Source organism: Balearica regulorum, chromosome 18, assembly GCF_011004875.1.
Source record: "Balearica regulorum gibbericeps isolate bBalReg1 chromosome 18, bBalReg1.pri, whole genome shotgun sequence".
Classification (NCBI taxonomy): Eukaryota; Metazoa; Chordata; class Aves; order Gruiformes; family Gruidae; genus Balearica; species Balearica regulorum.
Genome location: NC_046201.1, coordinates 9,620,259 through 9,635,111, shown reverse-complemented (window position 1 = coordinate 9,635,111; position 14,853 = coordinate 9,620,259). Strand labels below are relative to the sequence as shown.

The window sequence follows — 14,853 nt, the reverse complement described above, 5'->3', positions numbered from 1 at the left end:
GGCCACAAAGCTGATCAGAGTGTCACCAAAATTCGGGAATGAAAGAAAACTCCTTAAGACCAATTTAGCATTAAGAAGCAGGCATTTCCTTTATTGCAGCGCTGGGTGTCAGGAGGATAGTTCCTCAAATCAGGCACACCTAATGCTGGTTCTCTTGTCATATTTATACACACATGTTATAAAGATTACAAAGTGGTACACTCCCTGTTACAATAATTGGTTCCTATTTCTTCGCCTAGTATGCAAACTAGAACGCATGCTCAGTTCCTTTCTCCACCTCTATCTTTTGAGTAGGTGGGATAATTTGGGTGGGGGCTTATGGGTTGGTGGTCGTGGGGACCCTGGCCCAAATTACCTTTCCCCTAGTTTCTCAATATTTCGGTGTTGGTAATTGTTTGCTATACGCCTTTAGAAAGATAAGGATGTTGCTGGAGGCAATTAATGTCCTCCCTTTCTGCAAAGTATGTACATAAGGACCTTGAAGTGTCTTGTAGCTCCTCCTTTTTCTCATGATGTGTAGCAGGTGCTCATTCTAAGAATTGTTAGCCTTCTACCTAAAGTAATAATGAATAGTTTCTTATCACATATAATACAAGTAGGCCTTCATTACAGGCCTTTCTTCTTGGCTACCTTTTCTTATTATGTATAATATAAGCAGGCCTTCGTTACAGGCCTTTCTTTTTGGCTGCAAGAGGGCTGGAGCACCTCTGCTGTGAGGACAGGCTGAGAGAGTTGGGATTGTTCAGCCTGGAGAAAAGGCGGCTCCGGGGAGATCTAATTGTGGCTGACCAGTACCTGAAGGGGCCTACAGGAAAGATGGTGAGGGACTGTTTATCAGGGAGTGGAGGGTGTCCCTGCCCGCAGCAGGGGGGTTGGAACTAGATGATCTTTGAGGTCCCTTCCAACCCAAACCATTCTATGACTCCTTGGGAAAGCTCATGTGGCCACAAAGACCAACCAGCACAAGTAAGACTTGCAGTGTTTGCTACAACAGGTGGCTGTAGAGATGTTCTGGTGAGATCAGAATTTAATGAATGTTTTGGAAAGAATGATTTACCTAACACTTTTTAAAATTTTTTTGCTAGTCATGAGTTGCCTGAAGGGGAGGTGGGGGATAGAACTGAATCCATTTGAGCTCAGATCAGTGAGTAAACACTGAAATATGAGGTATCCTGAAGCTGCATCTCTGAGCAGTTTAGCTGAACTGTTCCGTTCCGCTACTTTTCTCCACACCAAGTCAGTGTTGATTCTCAGAATTCAGGTGTACTCTGTTCAGAATGGTGATGGCTAAAGGCCATTGCCAGGTGAATGCATCTCTAGTTACTCTCTGTGCTTTTTATCTCAGTAAGGAAAGAAAAGCAAAGGCAGAAAAGTAATGTTTGTAGTTGACTTAAATACACACAGAATTACCTCACTGGAAAAGGAGCAGTGTGCAATACTGGCTGCAAAGTTAAACAGATTAAAGCTCTTACCCTGCTGTGGACGGTGACCATAACATCTAGCAGGGACTGTGTTAGTGCATCCATCCGCGGGGGATGATCTATGGGCCAGCCACGAGAGGGCAAGACAGTAACAAAAACCTGAGTGAAAATTAATCTGTCAGACAGGGAAACAATTGCATGAAGGCGGCAGCTGTGCCAGACTGCCGAGCCTGGGAGGAGAGCGGGGCCGTGGGCCAGGCTGGGAGCTCGCTGGGCGAGCAATGAATGAGAAACCTCTGCAGGGTCTGGCTGGTGCCATTGTTCGCAGTCACGGCAGGCAGCACTCGGCCCCGCTCCTCTCGGAAATATGAGTTATTAAAATGTAACAACAGCAGGAAGGCTTTTGCACCAGGGCTTATACAATATCCCTTTTATAGTTCCTGGTTTTTCCTTCTCCTTGGAGTGGAGCTGCTTTCCTTTGGCCATGGGCGAGACGAGGGTCTGTTTGTGCCGCGACCCTGTCGGCAGGTGACCGTTTCTCCAGCTACTCTGCAGAGTTCCCCTTTGCAGCCTGTGTGGAAATGGAGGCCAGATCCCCCTTGGGCTTTCTGGATGACAACTGACTTTTTCCGATTCGTTCAGCGCAGCCTCGTCTCGGGAGCAGCCGAGAGGCGCGGGGGGATGAGGAGGGAGAAAGCATTCCTTGCTGCTACATTCACATAGCTCCTGGCACCAGCCAGCTCAGCAAGCTCCTCCTGAAACCACTCCAGACTCTGAAATCATTTCTATTAGGAAACCATTCATGCTCTAGCTAGAACCCTAGCTGACTTTTTAAAGCCCAAAAAACCACTAAAACACTGACAGCGATCAGTCACCCCTGATGCTGCCTGGCTTGTTTTGGCAGGGCTGAGGGTCTGGGCTGCAACGAGACCCGAGTCCTCTGTTGTTCTCGGGCAGTAGTTTCCCAGTGCAATTTTACACTTCCTGCCAGTTCGTACAGAACTGGAATCAAGCTCCAGCTCTATTTTCTTAGCTGCCCCTAATGCTGTCCTTGTCCCTTTCTCAGTAGGAAGAAAGGCAGCTTTGCACAGCGCGACTGTATTTACTCAATTTATCGCCGGTGCCGCCATTACAGGAACTGCCTGCAAAGTGTGTTGGCGCTGAAAAATTGCCACAGTTTGTAAAGCTTTCTATTTTCAAGAAATGCACAAGGTGAAAATACATGTTCAGGTTCTAAGGTTCTTTCCCAGCAGCAAGACTGGGACTGACCGTTGTGAGGACTTGGAGGATCCGGGCAGCACGAGCCTCTCGCTGACCCCGGCTGGTGTAGCTGCTCCCCCCCGCCCTCCCTCCCAAGCCTGTTTTTAAGTCCCTCTATGAGGTGGATATGTTAGCCTGATCATGCTGTTACCTGCTGAACTGCAGCAGGCTTGTTCCAGTGTTTAAATTACCTCTTTGCTTGTCTCTCTCTCTCGTGATGATTCATTTTGATTGATCAGCTTTGAGCTGGGCGTGAAGGCAGCCCTGGCTGCTTCATTACGGGCACTGCTGAGCTTCGGATGAAGCCGATTTTTACCTTTTAAAGCCGCTGCCTGTGGCAGCTCCCCTGCCTGTTCATTTGCTCCTTTTGCTGTCAATGGGAAAATCCCCTGAGCCTTTCTGGAGCTTTCCAAAGGTATTCGTACCCAACTAACTTGGAAATCTTAGGCTTAGGGCTTGTTCGTGTATGAATTGATTGGAAATGAGCGTATTAGTTTTGAGAGGCTGGTCTGTCTGCTGCTCTAAGTCTTGTGCAGGCATTTTAGTTGCTGTAGTTGATGGCAAAATCGTCCTTTTAAATTCTGGAGTAGATGATATAGATGAAAGATAAAGAACAATGAGAAATGAAGCTGTGCCAGTGTAAGAAAAGAGAAAAACCAGTGGAATTATGTCCTTAGCAAGCAAGGCAGAGATGTGATGGCTAATGTTGGGTGACCGTATATCACAATAAATGTGCCTCAGTTTCCATGAATACTGAGTGTTATATGTATAATAATATTCCAGGACTATAATTCTAGATTTGGGTTAAACCAGCTGCTTTCTGTAACCCTTTTGTGTCTTAGTTTCCCCACCTGTAAAGTTGTATAACAGTAATTTCCTCCCAGAAGAGCTGCTAGTGCTGGCTAGAAGCTGTACTGTGTTACAGCATTAAGGAAACAGTGGCTATTATTAATCACTCATACTTTTTCAACATTCTGCACAAATAAATTTTGTTTGTTTTGGTTTTTAAAACTTGGAATCGATGGCTAGACCAAATTATAGCTGGAAGCTGAGAGGTACAAGAAAAGACATCCAAAATGCTGCTCAGTTTGCTCTGTGTAGGACAGAACTGCTGAGGCTGCATCACTTGCGGCTCTTGAGCTCAGTGCCAGCATACAGAATTCCCTCCTTACAGCTTTTCCATTTCACATGCCAAGTATCCCGCTCTTCAGTCTGTTATAAATCTTCCCTAATTCTGTAATTGCTTTGGTAGTGATTATAGGCAGACTCTTGTTGATCCTTCTGTGGTTTTCCTTTATCCATGTTTTCTGTGGGTTCTTTTATCGTTGTTGATTCTTTTTTCCAGTTCCTTGCTCCCCTTTCCCAGTTCTAGCAGGCCCCATGGCTCCAGTCCAGTGTCTTCCCTCCAAGCGACAGGCAGAGCCCCCTCTGCATCTGGGTCTGCCTTTCCATAAGAGCTGTCAGGGGGAAGGGGGCACCTTGTGCCTCCTGCACCCTTGCAAATATGGGAAGCAAACATGTAAGTTCATGCATTTAAGAATACGCACTGAACCATGCTTGCAGGACTGGGAGTTGCTTCAGGGATGGATTTGGAAATCATGGCAGGCAGTTAAGCATAGCTCTAACCACGATTGTACCGTTCCCTAATTGCCCATGGATCTCTCCTAAACATAAGCAGTTACAACAGCAGCAAAACAATCATGCCTGGCTGTTTGCTTGGCACATGCACAAGTCTGCAGCCAGATTGGTTGCTGCTGCTGAGGAGGGGTTGGAATAGGTGGTGTGCGGTCCCTCTCCCCTGCGGCACTTTAGTCCCACACTTTGTGTGCCTCCCTCCAGTGCAGCAGGACCAGTAAGCCGGGTTTTTCAGAGCTCCAGCACTCTGCCTCCGTTCCACCTTTTCTCCCTCCCCAGGGTTGTATGCTCACTTCTCCAAATTGTACTTGTGAAAATGTACCTGACAATCCAGCCTGATCTGGGTTGTGCGTGATGCTTGGATAAAACCCAGCGATATTCTCGCTTGGTGGCTAGTGAGCTCTAGATCTCTTCTGTACCACTTTGGAAGGACATGACTGACACAAAGCTATGGTTGTTGCTTCATTCCTGTAGTTTCAACTAAAACTCAGACCATAAAAGTCATAAGGCAAGGTTGTGTATTTGTGAAAAATGGATTAAGCTTTGAGGGGTTTGAGAGTTTGACTTTGACCTGTTTTTGTTTTTCAAACTTGCAGCTAGTTTCAGAAGTGCTCAGCTGGCATTTCTGCAAGCAGCTTAAGGATTTTACAATGATTCTTAAGGGGGGTGTGTGTGTGTGTTCGTGTGGGTCAGCTCATGAAGCACCTTTGAAGAGTTTTGTTTTCAGAGACTGGGGCTATTCAAAATGGAGAACACTTGTGAACTTTCATTCAGACTTCCCTTACATTCAGGGATTTTCCTTCTATTGAATGGGCATTAACTGCTGCCTTTAATTTTTATTTTATTGTCTGTTAACACGCTCTTCAGCTTTAATTTCATGTTGCAGTATTCCCTTCCCTAACCATGGGAGAGGCTGTTCTGTGAAAATGGCCATCTGATGTACCTTGTGGTTGAGCAGATGTTATCTTGCTTGGTAATGAAATTCTGCCTTGAGTAATTGGACATTCTTCCTGGTTCCTCATAATTAAGGCAGGAGAAAAGAACAAAACCTGCTGATTTGATATGAGTAATTGCTTCATTAAGTTATTTGCTTCCTCACCGTAACCACCAGCCCAAAGAGGAGAACAGCATCACCATCAGACCATATATGATGATACTGTAATGCTGTGGGTCTTTGGAGCTTTGTCAGATAGAATCACAAGGAAAGGAGTTAGGAAACACTGCTAAATTATTTACTTTTTAACCATATGCATTTAAGACCACAATGAGAGTCTGGCCGTTGCTAGCTGTGCTGTGTCCTAACTGAGTGAATCAGTCCCTGGAAAAAGCAGAGGGCTGATGTATGAGGCTTTAGATCAACACAGCTGCCTTGCCTCCTGTATCCGAGCATTGTGAATTGATGCTGAGAGGCTGAACATCTGCGTCCTCCTACTCTGGAGCAGGGAAGGGGAGAGCTGCGTTAAATCCTGGCCATTGGCAAGAAGAAAGTGGCTCAGAACTGGAGTATGGCAAGTCTGAGCTGTGGTCCTTGGGGATGGCTTATGTCACTACCGTTCTTTGCATTTAGTCTTCCTGGGTTTGGTGAGCAGGTTCACGTGTGCCTTTGGGTACACAAGGACTCATTGGTGAACACAGGGAGTTGACTGTGACAGGTAAATGGGCCATCGCTGTCCCCCACTGTCACCGGGGACAGGTAAATGGGCCATGTTCGCTTATGTGGACTTAACTGTGGCCTCAGCCATAGTTTTAAGAAAGAGTTTCTCTATCCATGTGGACCTGAGCTCCTCTCATGTGCACCTGACTGCTCCATCTCTACGATTCAGTGGTTTTGTTGCTTGTGAATAACAAGGGACCCCAAATGCACTTAATAAATTTTTCCCTTACTGCAAAGCTTGAGCCAGGCTGCTGAATGGGACCAGCTTCAGGATCTATATGTGCCTACTGACACAGGGCTTGGAGGCTCCCTGGATGGGAATTCTGCTGAATTATCCTCAGGTGCTGGGAGAAGCAGTTCCAGGTCACTGCCGATCGGTCCTGCAGACCTGCTGCATGCTGTGCTCGGCAAAGCCTGCGTTTTCCAGAAAAGCTCTCAGAAACTTGGATCATCAAACTGATTTCTATCTCCCTCCACAAGATCTGGGCAGGTATGGGGTTTTTTTGTATGAGACTGACTCCACGGAGCTCAGAGCTGGCAGACCCGATATTCTGCAAGCTGTGAAGTAACAAGTTAGAAAGCTCTGAGTTTTAATCCTAGCTTGGGCAACCCTTTTTCAGAACTGTTAAATAAAAACCTGTGTTTTCATTTCTTTTTTTTTTTTCAACTAAATGAGGATAATGATGAACTTAACCAGGGCATTTTAAGGATTAACCGTGGCACAACCAGTGCATTGTGTGAGCAAGCACTCCATTAAAGCCGTAGGGGAAAGGGAGAGCTGTCAGAGGTGCCATAATATTTTAATTTCCTCAAGAAGGTGGCAGAAAGGAGGGCAGATTCTGCAAGTGTCCAGCACTGGTTCATTGGATCTTGCCCTTTCTCACAAGCATCTTGCTGTCCTGAGCACCAACAACAGGAATTGTGCACTGCCAAGAGCAGAGCAGGGACTGAACTTTGTCTTGAGCTGGGCTGCCGGCAGCCAGCCCGCCGGTGCAGAGCTCTTGCTGACTTTGTGCATCCGAGTTGTTGGACTTACCAAAGTACACGGGGTGAGTCAGGCCCCGTTGCACACGCAGCCGCATCAAAAGCCACTCACCCTTTGTGCCTGCCAGGGCGACTGCAGGCTCTGGGCAGTGCAGGTAGCCCTTTCTTGGCCAAAAGTCACCAAGTCTCCTCTGTGTTGTCTCCTTCCCCTCTGACTTCCTTTCCCTTGAATCCAGGGGCTCTCTGAGCTGCGTTTTGCAGGGCTTTTGCAGTGACCTCTCTGGCTGGGGTGCAGTGCCACTGCTCACCTTGTGCCTGCTTCGGCAGCTGCCTCCCTGTGCTGGCAGGATGGGTTGCTGGAGCAGAGCAGGACGGAAAACTTTGCATCCTCTCTCCAGCCTCGCAGACGCAAGAGCAATTGGTCAGGAAAAAGGAGCTTGCAGGATCATATGTAAAACAAACAGAGCTGGAGAGGGAGATGTGGGTGGTTTATAGTCCTGACACCTGAGTTTCCACCTCTAAATCAGAGATACTGTTCCCCAAAGAGGAGGCTCAGGCTTGTGCTGCTGCTCACTGGCAGGCCTCTGCAGTGTAAATTCCTGCTTATCCTTGTTTCTGGTCACCCAGGGAGCTCTGCGCTCTGCCATAACAGCAACTTTTGCCTACCAGGCAATGCCTTCGAGCCACAGGGCAGCACTGAGTAACGCACAGCCTCCCCACACCTCTCCCTGGGAAAATTCAACCTTCCTCCCCTTTTGCAAGAAGAGAAACTTGGTCTGAGAGGTTGAATGAGTCAGTTGGAGAGATGCAATTACACAGCTCGGCATATCCCATGTCTAGCTTCGTGCTAGTCCATGAGAGTGTAGGGGTTTTGTACCTGGAGGCTCATCCTTCCCTTATTTCTGTGCTTCCATCCCCACTGCAGTATGCATTACTTGGTGCTGTTGCCTCCCTCAATCTCTCCCTCACCTTCATCCTTTCCTGGGCCTCTGGCTCCCTGCCCCAGCCTGCCATACGTAGCTGGTGGTGCTCATCTCTCTTGCTCCTCTGATCGCTGCATTATGTTTAGTTCAGGAGATCATGTATCTCTGTGCAGGACCCTCATGTGCTGGGGAATGTGCTTGCCTGGAGGATGCTGCTGGGGGAGAGACAGCATGTACCACTTGCAGAAAAGGCTTTTCACGCCTGCTGTGAAACTATAAGACATGTGGTGCAGAGTAAGTCATGAAGAACGAGCTGCTGAGGGCATCACAGCTGGGTCAGGCTCCCAGCTGCTGCAGGAGGTGCAGCATCTGCAGCCTCAGTGGGTGCAGGTGCCGCTGGGTTCAGGAGTGCACCCATGCTTGCCTGTTGAAAAGATCACTGCCGTGTGCGTGGAGTTGGGCAAAACAGGTGGAGGCAAGTAAGGTTGACATGGCCTCTCAAAAAAGACCAGCTCTGCACCTCTGCCAGCACCCTGGCTGGCATAGGAGTGCCGGGGTGGGATGTGTTCGGCAGAGCGGATGGCCAGGGCTGGCGCAGGACGAGTGCGTATGCCAGGTCAGAGCCAAGCTGTTTTGGCAGGGCTGGATGCGTGAGGCTCGTGCGGTGCCTGCCTGTGCTGCGGCTGGGCTGAGCCAGCAGTCTGAATCCCTCACTCTCAGGAACAATAAATTCCCTCACTAATCTTATGAAAGGGGGGGAAGCTATAAATGACTTACCTATTTGAAGCCTGTGGGCTCTGCATTGTATTAAACATTAACCTGCTCTTCTGAGCCAAGCGACTGATTCTCTTGGTAATTCTGAGGCTGGGCAGCCAAAGAAAAGGATTCTTTGTCAGACAGTATTTCAGGAAAAAATCCCTTCAGCCATTTTCTGTCTCATCGTGTTTGTTTGGCCCTGCGGTAGAAAGCCTGCTCCACAATTTGCTGTTTGTATTTGTGCAGTCAAGCTGATCAGATGGCTGTACCCCAGCCACAGCTCCGAAAACGCTGCTCACCAGCAGCCCCGCAAAGGTACACTTTGCACACGTAATCACGCACACATCCGGAGCCATACGCTCAATCGCATGTATGTGCGCACATAACCACACGCTTAATCAGGCACATGTGCACCTATACCCACATTTGAGAAGAACACAGAGTTGTCTTTCGGTCTTCTATAAAGTGTATCCCTGTGAATGTTAAGTATTAAAAGTAGTCATGTCCATCGAGACGCAGGCAGGACCAGAGTGGGGGGATTAGCGTTCAGGAGTGGGTTCTGCTCCTGACTTTGCCCTCACTTGTGTACAAGGTGGGGCAAGTCATTGTGCTGTTGTTTCTCCTCCATAAATTGTGACTAATGATTTCAAAAGCACCCATGGAAAGAGTAATATATTGTTACTATGGGCTTAGATGCATGTTTACTTAAGCAGCAAAGCTTTGTGCTTCAAAAGTTTTTTTGATGATGGAATTTTTTTGCTAACATCTCCCTGCTGGAGACTGCAGCATAACAGTAACGCACCGTAGCCGTGCAGCAGTGGGTAGAGTTGTTGCTGCTGTGAACCTGGGAGCGTGCGAGTGCTCCTGAGCTGTTCCAGTGCAAAGTCTGGCTGCTTAGCACCGGATCCCCCAGCGACTTTGACTAGCTCTTCAAGTTTTGCATTAAATGCCTGAGAGGGGCTCAGACATTTTTCTCTGATACAGAGGTGATAATCTATGGCTGGGAAATGGTAACAAATACGGATGGGATTGTATCATCTTAGTCCAGCTCTACTCTTTCTCTGTCCCTGTGCAATGCCAGGGTTAGGGCTAGGGGGCAGAATGGGTTTTCTCCTCCTGTGAAAAAGACTAAAACTACAAAATCAAACAGAAATCCTTTCCTACTGAAATCATGCCTTTGAGCTGGTGGCAGTTTCTCATGTGGATGGGACTTGTGCTCCGCACCTTCGCACGGGTGACTCACCCACGCAGGCTGCGGAAATCTTCCCAGCTATCAGCCCAGTCCTTCCTCCAGCAGTTCAGGCTCCTGCATTTCACTGCGCCTTTAGTCATAGCTAGGCTTAATTTGCTCTTTCTTCCTGTCTGCGTTAATAATGCCCCCAGCTTATTGCATTTGCGTAACTAATTGTCCAATGTGAGGCTTCACAAGGGAGTGATCAGGAGCATGTCTGCTCTCCCGGCAGAACCATGTGCTGAAGCGCCTAAGGAATATAAAAATGGAGCCTTCCCCAGAAACCGGGGGGAGCTGCGAGACCCCGGTGCTTTGGGGAGCTGGTTATGGGGTACGTGGCTCCCTGCATCCCCCCAAGCAGCGAGGAACCGCTCGCACGTAGCTCTCCCCGTGTCGCAAAGCCTTCACAAGCATTTCGCTTAACTTAGAGCCCTGACCGAGCCCTTTACGTGTGGGTTTGAAGAGGAAAGAGGTGTTTGCACCGCTGACGGGCCAGCCGTGCGCTTTGAGCCAGAGACTGCCCGGCTGAGAGCGGGGCTGACCTGAGCCGCTCCGGCAGCACAAGGGCTGAAGCAAAGCCGTGGGGTGCGCCGGGCTGGAGGCATGAAATCCCCTCCTTTCCCTTTGCTGCCCCGGCTAAATATCCTGGGATTTCCAGGGTTGGGAGTCGGCAGGGGTAATCCCCGGGGAACCATTTGTTTTCCGAGGGGGGATAACGTCCAGCCGCCGGGAAGGCTGCGCCCTCCTCTACCCCTGCCGGTGCCAGGAGAGTTGGAACAGCCCGGAACGACGGGCGAGATTAGGAAAGGTGTGCGGTAATTAATGGGAGCGCTGGGCTGCCCCTCGGCTGGAGCCACACGCGTGGATGCGGCGGGGGAGTGCGCGTCCCCTCCCCGTCCCTGCCCGCGCCCACAAAAGGATCGCGCCCGCGGCACCCCACGGACCGTTCGCCCCACGCCTCGCCCCGCTCCTATGTCACAGCTCGAAGCGACGGCATGAAGAAATCCTCGTATTCAGGTGAGCAAAGCGGCCGCCCCGCTGCCTCTCCTCTCGGCTTTCTTCCTTTGTGTCTACTGGGGGGGAAAAAAAAAGTTTAAAAAACGCCCCAAACAAACCCAAAAGTATAACTTGCACAAGCGCTTCTACCTCCAAGCAAGCGGCTGTTTCACTGCGTATGAACAAACCCTGTTGATCGGCGGTAAAGGCTTAAAAAGCAAAACAAACCCAGGGAGGCAGCTTATTCCAGGCAAAACTCGGCGTTGGTGGCACGGAGCTTGTTGTTGAGGAGGCACCTGTGCCAGCGCGGGCAGCTTGACCTTAAACCGGGACGGTGGCGTCGTGTGCGTGTGACACGGATTGCCTTTGGCTTGGAGGGGCTTCCAAATCAGGGGTGGAACTGCTGGGATCCCCAAATGCTGTGGGCCTCTCCTGTCCCTGCTCCCCATCCCGGCTTTCCCGGTCTTGCCCTGCGGGGTGAGGGCTCTGTGCCCTCTGCTCTCGCAGGCTCCTTCCTCCCCAGCTGACACAGGACCAAGCATCCATGACTGATATAATTTCTCTGAGCCTTCTGTGAAATCCTGCCAGCGGTCCAGAGAAGTGGCTGGCGCATGATAGAGCAGACACATCTACGAAAGGTCCGTTGCTCACCCCGTAAAGCTCAGGTGCTTCTCGCAGCTCCTCCGGGTGCAGGACTTTGCAGCTGATTTCTGCTCAGCTCCCACTACCAGCCCGTGACCCCGTGCTCTGTAAGTCTAGTTCTGCCCTGCTTCACCCTGATCGCTGCGGGGACGTGGTGTCATCGTGCTGGCCGCCTCCTGATGTCCTGAGTCACGCGTCTGACCGCACCGCGGGGGTGTTTGGGGCGGCTGCCATGCTGCGAGTCACTCCAGCCACGTCATGGGCAACCGGACTCTGCCTGAGCTCACAAGCCACAGGAGCCGGGCGTTCGTCTTTGCTTGGAAAATTTCCTGTGTGATGCTGCTGCCTGTTTATTGTCGGAATTAATTAGTAACGTTTCTCTCTTGCACATTTCTCTTCTCTCATTAGTGTTGCTAAATGAACTGCCAGGGAGGTTCTATTAGGGACCGTGTGCTGGGAACCTGAGAAAGCCTAAGCATGATTATTAGCACATTGTAGTGGATTAAAGTGAGCGAAAGGCACTCGATGAATCACCCACCACGCTGGGCAGGCCGCCTTTGGAGAGCTGCCACCTCTGTGCGGGGCAGAGCCAGCCTTCCTCGTCCTATAAATCTGGTGGTTTTACAGATTGGGGAAGAGCAGTGGTGACCAGCTCTGGGGAATTTCACCGGGAATCCAGATTACTACTTCAAGACGTGAGATGTACAGAGTGCTGCAGAGCCTCTGAGCTTTCCGATGCCAGAGAAACTGGTGAGGTGACAAAGTGACTTCTCAACTGCAAAGACTACGCTTCCCAAGCACGTTGCTGACAACCCCTGACAGGCTGGAAACACGGTGCCTGGCTGAGAATCTCCCAAAAAATGATGGCAAAAGGAAACAATAAGTATCTTTAAACACTTTTTGAGGTTAGGGAGCATCCTTCACTGGCCCTGGTTGCTCCTCTCCAGTATATTCTGGATCTGTTCTGCAGACTGGGTCCCGCTGAACCCAGCTGGAGGATCTCACTTGAGCTCACGGCGCTGAAGCTCCAGCTTGGTGGTCCTCCGTTAACGCAGGAAAATGCTGTTGCAGTGCGCTCCTGTTAGCAGGCTGCTCCCCACCCCAGGCTAGATTTACCTTTTCTAGACTACTTCAGGGGAAATCATTACCCATCTGCTATGACTTTTGAGCGCATGCCACATAGGTGTGGTCGGGATAAAGAGTTTTCCTTCGGATGCTTTACCTCTTACCAGCAGAGAGAGGCTCAGACCTTTGTGCCGTAGCCGCGGGCGCGTGCGGCTCAGCCTGGTAGCACTTTTTTTTCCTGGAACTTCCTGGCAGCAGCAGCAGCAGGAGGAGGGGAGAGGGCGAAAAGGGGATTTTACACAGCAAGTTAAAAATGAGCAATAACCGCTATCGAGGCCAGCTCTTACATGTTTGCTTTAGGGATGTCTATTATTTCAGATGCTTAAGGCAAGGCAAGTTGTTTTTTTCTGAGATGTTTTACTTGTCCTGGATTACTATTTTTTTAAGAGTTTTTTTGATTCTCATTTTCCATGACTCAAGCACAATTGTATCACCAAAGAAGTAATAGACAGGATTCATGATAAATGACATGATGATTTATAGGTATTTTAAGGGATGGTGCAAATTGTTTTGGGCAAGGACTGTTTGCAGTTTCAGATTTATGTAAGATGTTGGCACGCACTGAAATAAGGATTGCCCTAATTACAGTACCTCCAGAATTATCCACGGTGGTTATGTGTGACCCACCCTTACCTACTCCTAATTTGCTCCTTAGGCATGTAGAGAGAAATAACTCCTCATACATGAGCTAAGGCTGCAGGAACGAATGCAGGAGTAACAGAGAGAACCATGATCTGATTCTCGCATTAGGATTTAGGGACAATTTTTTTTGCCATATCGTGACTTGCAAAATGATTGCCTATAAAACACGGGGAATAGAATACAAGTCAAATTGGAATTGTTGGTAATATCTAGACTGGGAGGCTTTGGGGAAAGAGCTCTGTCCTCTGATGGGTTAGTTTATCGTGTCCCAGGATCCCCCTCCCTGCCACAGACCCATCGACTTCCCTCGGTGCTGACGCCGCATCCTGCCGATGCTGAACGGTCCAAGGCAGCAGCAGTTACAGGTGTTAGGAGGGGGGTACGTCGGGTTTGTACCCCGCCAAAGGGCTCCCTGTTTGTGCTCCGGTACGTGTGGCGGCGAAGAAAAGCAAGCGAGCTCTTGGTGGGGTGAGCGAGAGCTGCGGCGTGCGGCTGTGAGAGCGCAGGGACGCGTGCCGCAGCGAGCGCTCGAAGGAGTTTGTCAAAGAGCAATGAAGAAGTGGCGGGTAGGCTTGGCCCCCCCTAAATAAGCATCACGGCTTGTGGCTGGACGAGCGCTGCCTGTTGCGAGGCGCCCCGGTACATCGGCTGCAGCTGGTCTGCTGAGGTGGTTTCCAAAATAGAGACCGAATCTTTTTTTTTCAGGCTGATACTGCGCTAGAGAGGCCCAGCGTGATTCCCTCGGGGGCTTTTGATCTCGCTTGTAAAAGTTGCCGGGTGGGGCAGAGATGAGCCGGTGTTTGCAGAGCCCCGTTGTTCTCTGCTGAACTGGACCCGTCTCCTGTCAGCTAACTGGCCTTGTGTTTGTCTAAGCCACGGAAAAATGAGCAGAGTTGTTCAGATTGATAATCTTTTTAATTTCTTTTTTTGTTTTATTTAGTTCACTGGCCAAATGGCAGTATCAAGGAAAAAATATTGCTTGGATCCACCAAAAACGTTAATTTAATTTTTGATTGTCATTTTGAACGCAAATTTGAAATTGCTTTTAAATAATAAAAACAAAAAAGCCATTTTTTTCAGCTCAAACTCACATCTAGCTTTTACTCCCCAAAACTATATCGATGGGCCAACAAGCTATTGTTAAAAAAAAAAATAAAAATTGTACTGAGGATTTGCAATCAATCACAAGAAGCTGGATCCTCAGTTGGTGGCTGTTCAAACCTGTTGCTCAAAACCTGAATTCACTGCAAGAAATGCTTCCACCAGCTCAGATGAATGAACTGTCCCGTTGCCCCGTTTCCACCCTGTTTCCTCGCTGCGAAACAGCCCTGCCTGTGCCTGATCCGCCGAAGCACGTCCCTGGTGTCTCAGTTGCGAGTAAGTGATGGTGAGCAAAGCGCTTTGCAGTCTTGCAGTAACGAACCGGTTAATGAAGAGGCACAGCAGGCACTGACACGGCTGCGTAGTGCTTGTGCAAATAGATGGTGTAGTAAGTAGATGCATCAGCCTTCCAGAAGGCTTCTGCAGAGCAGCAGGAGCAGAAAAAATGCCGGGGTTTCTGTTTCATCCTGGGTCCTCACTGCT

General features: G+C 49.4%; 1 protein-coding gene and 1 long non-coding RNA gene across 4 annotated transcripts in view; one reads left to right on the top strand and one right to left on the bottom strand.

The window, feature by feature from the left end:
* Positions 1 to 11,746, bottom strand: part of LOC142604435 (uncharacterized) — a 61,145-nt gene extending 49,399 nt beyond the window's left edge. For both annotated transcript variants that reach the window (XR_012838313.1, XR_012838312.1), the window contains exon 1: positions 11,512 to 11,746. This is a non-coding gene — a long non-coding RNA (uncharacterized LOC142604435). The remainder of the gene's footprint in view (positions 1 to 11,511) is intronic.
* The window catches only part of SEPTIN9 (septin 9), a 142,545-nt gene continuing 137,768 nt past the window's right edge, over positions 10,077 to 14,853 (top strand). The window contains exon 1 of one of the 2 annotated variants that reach the window (XM_075770966.1): positions 10,077 to 10,881. In XM_075770966.1, coding sequence (XP_075627081.1) covers positions 10,860 to 10,881 — 22 coding nt within the window. In that variant the 5' untranslated portion in view covers positions 10,077 to 10,859. The remainder of the gene's footprint in view (positions 10,882 to 14,853) is intronic. The other variant, XM_075770972.1, reaches the window with a different exon arrangement.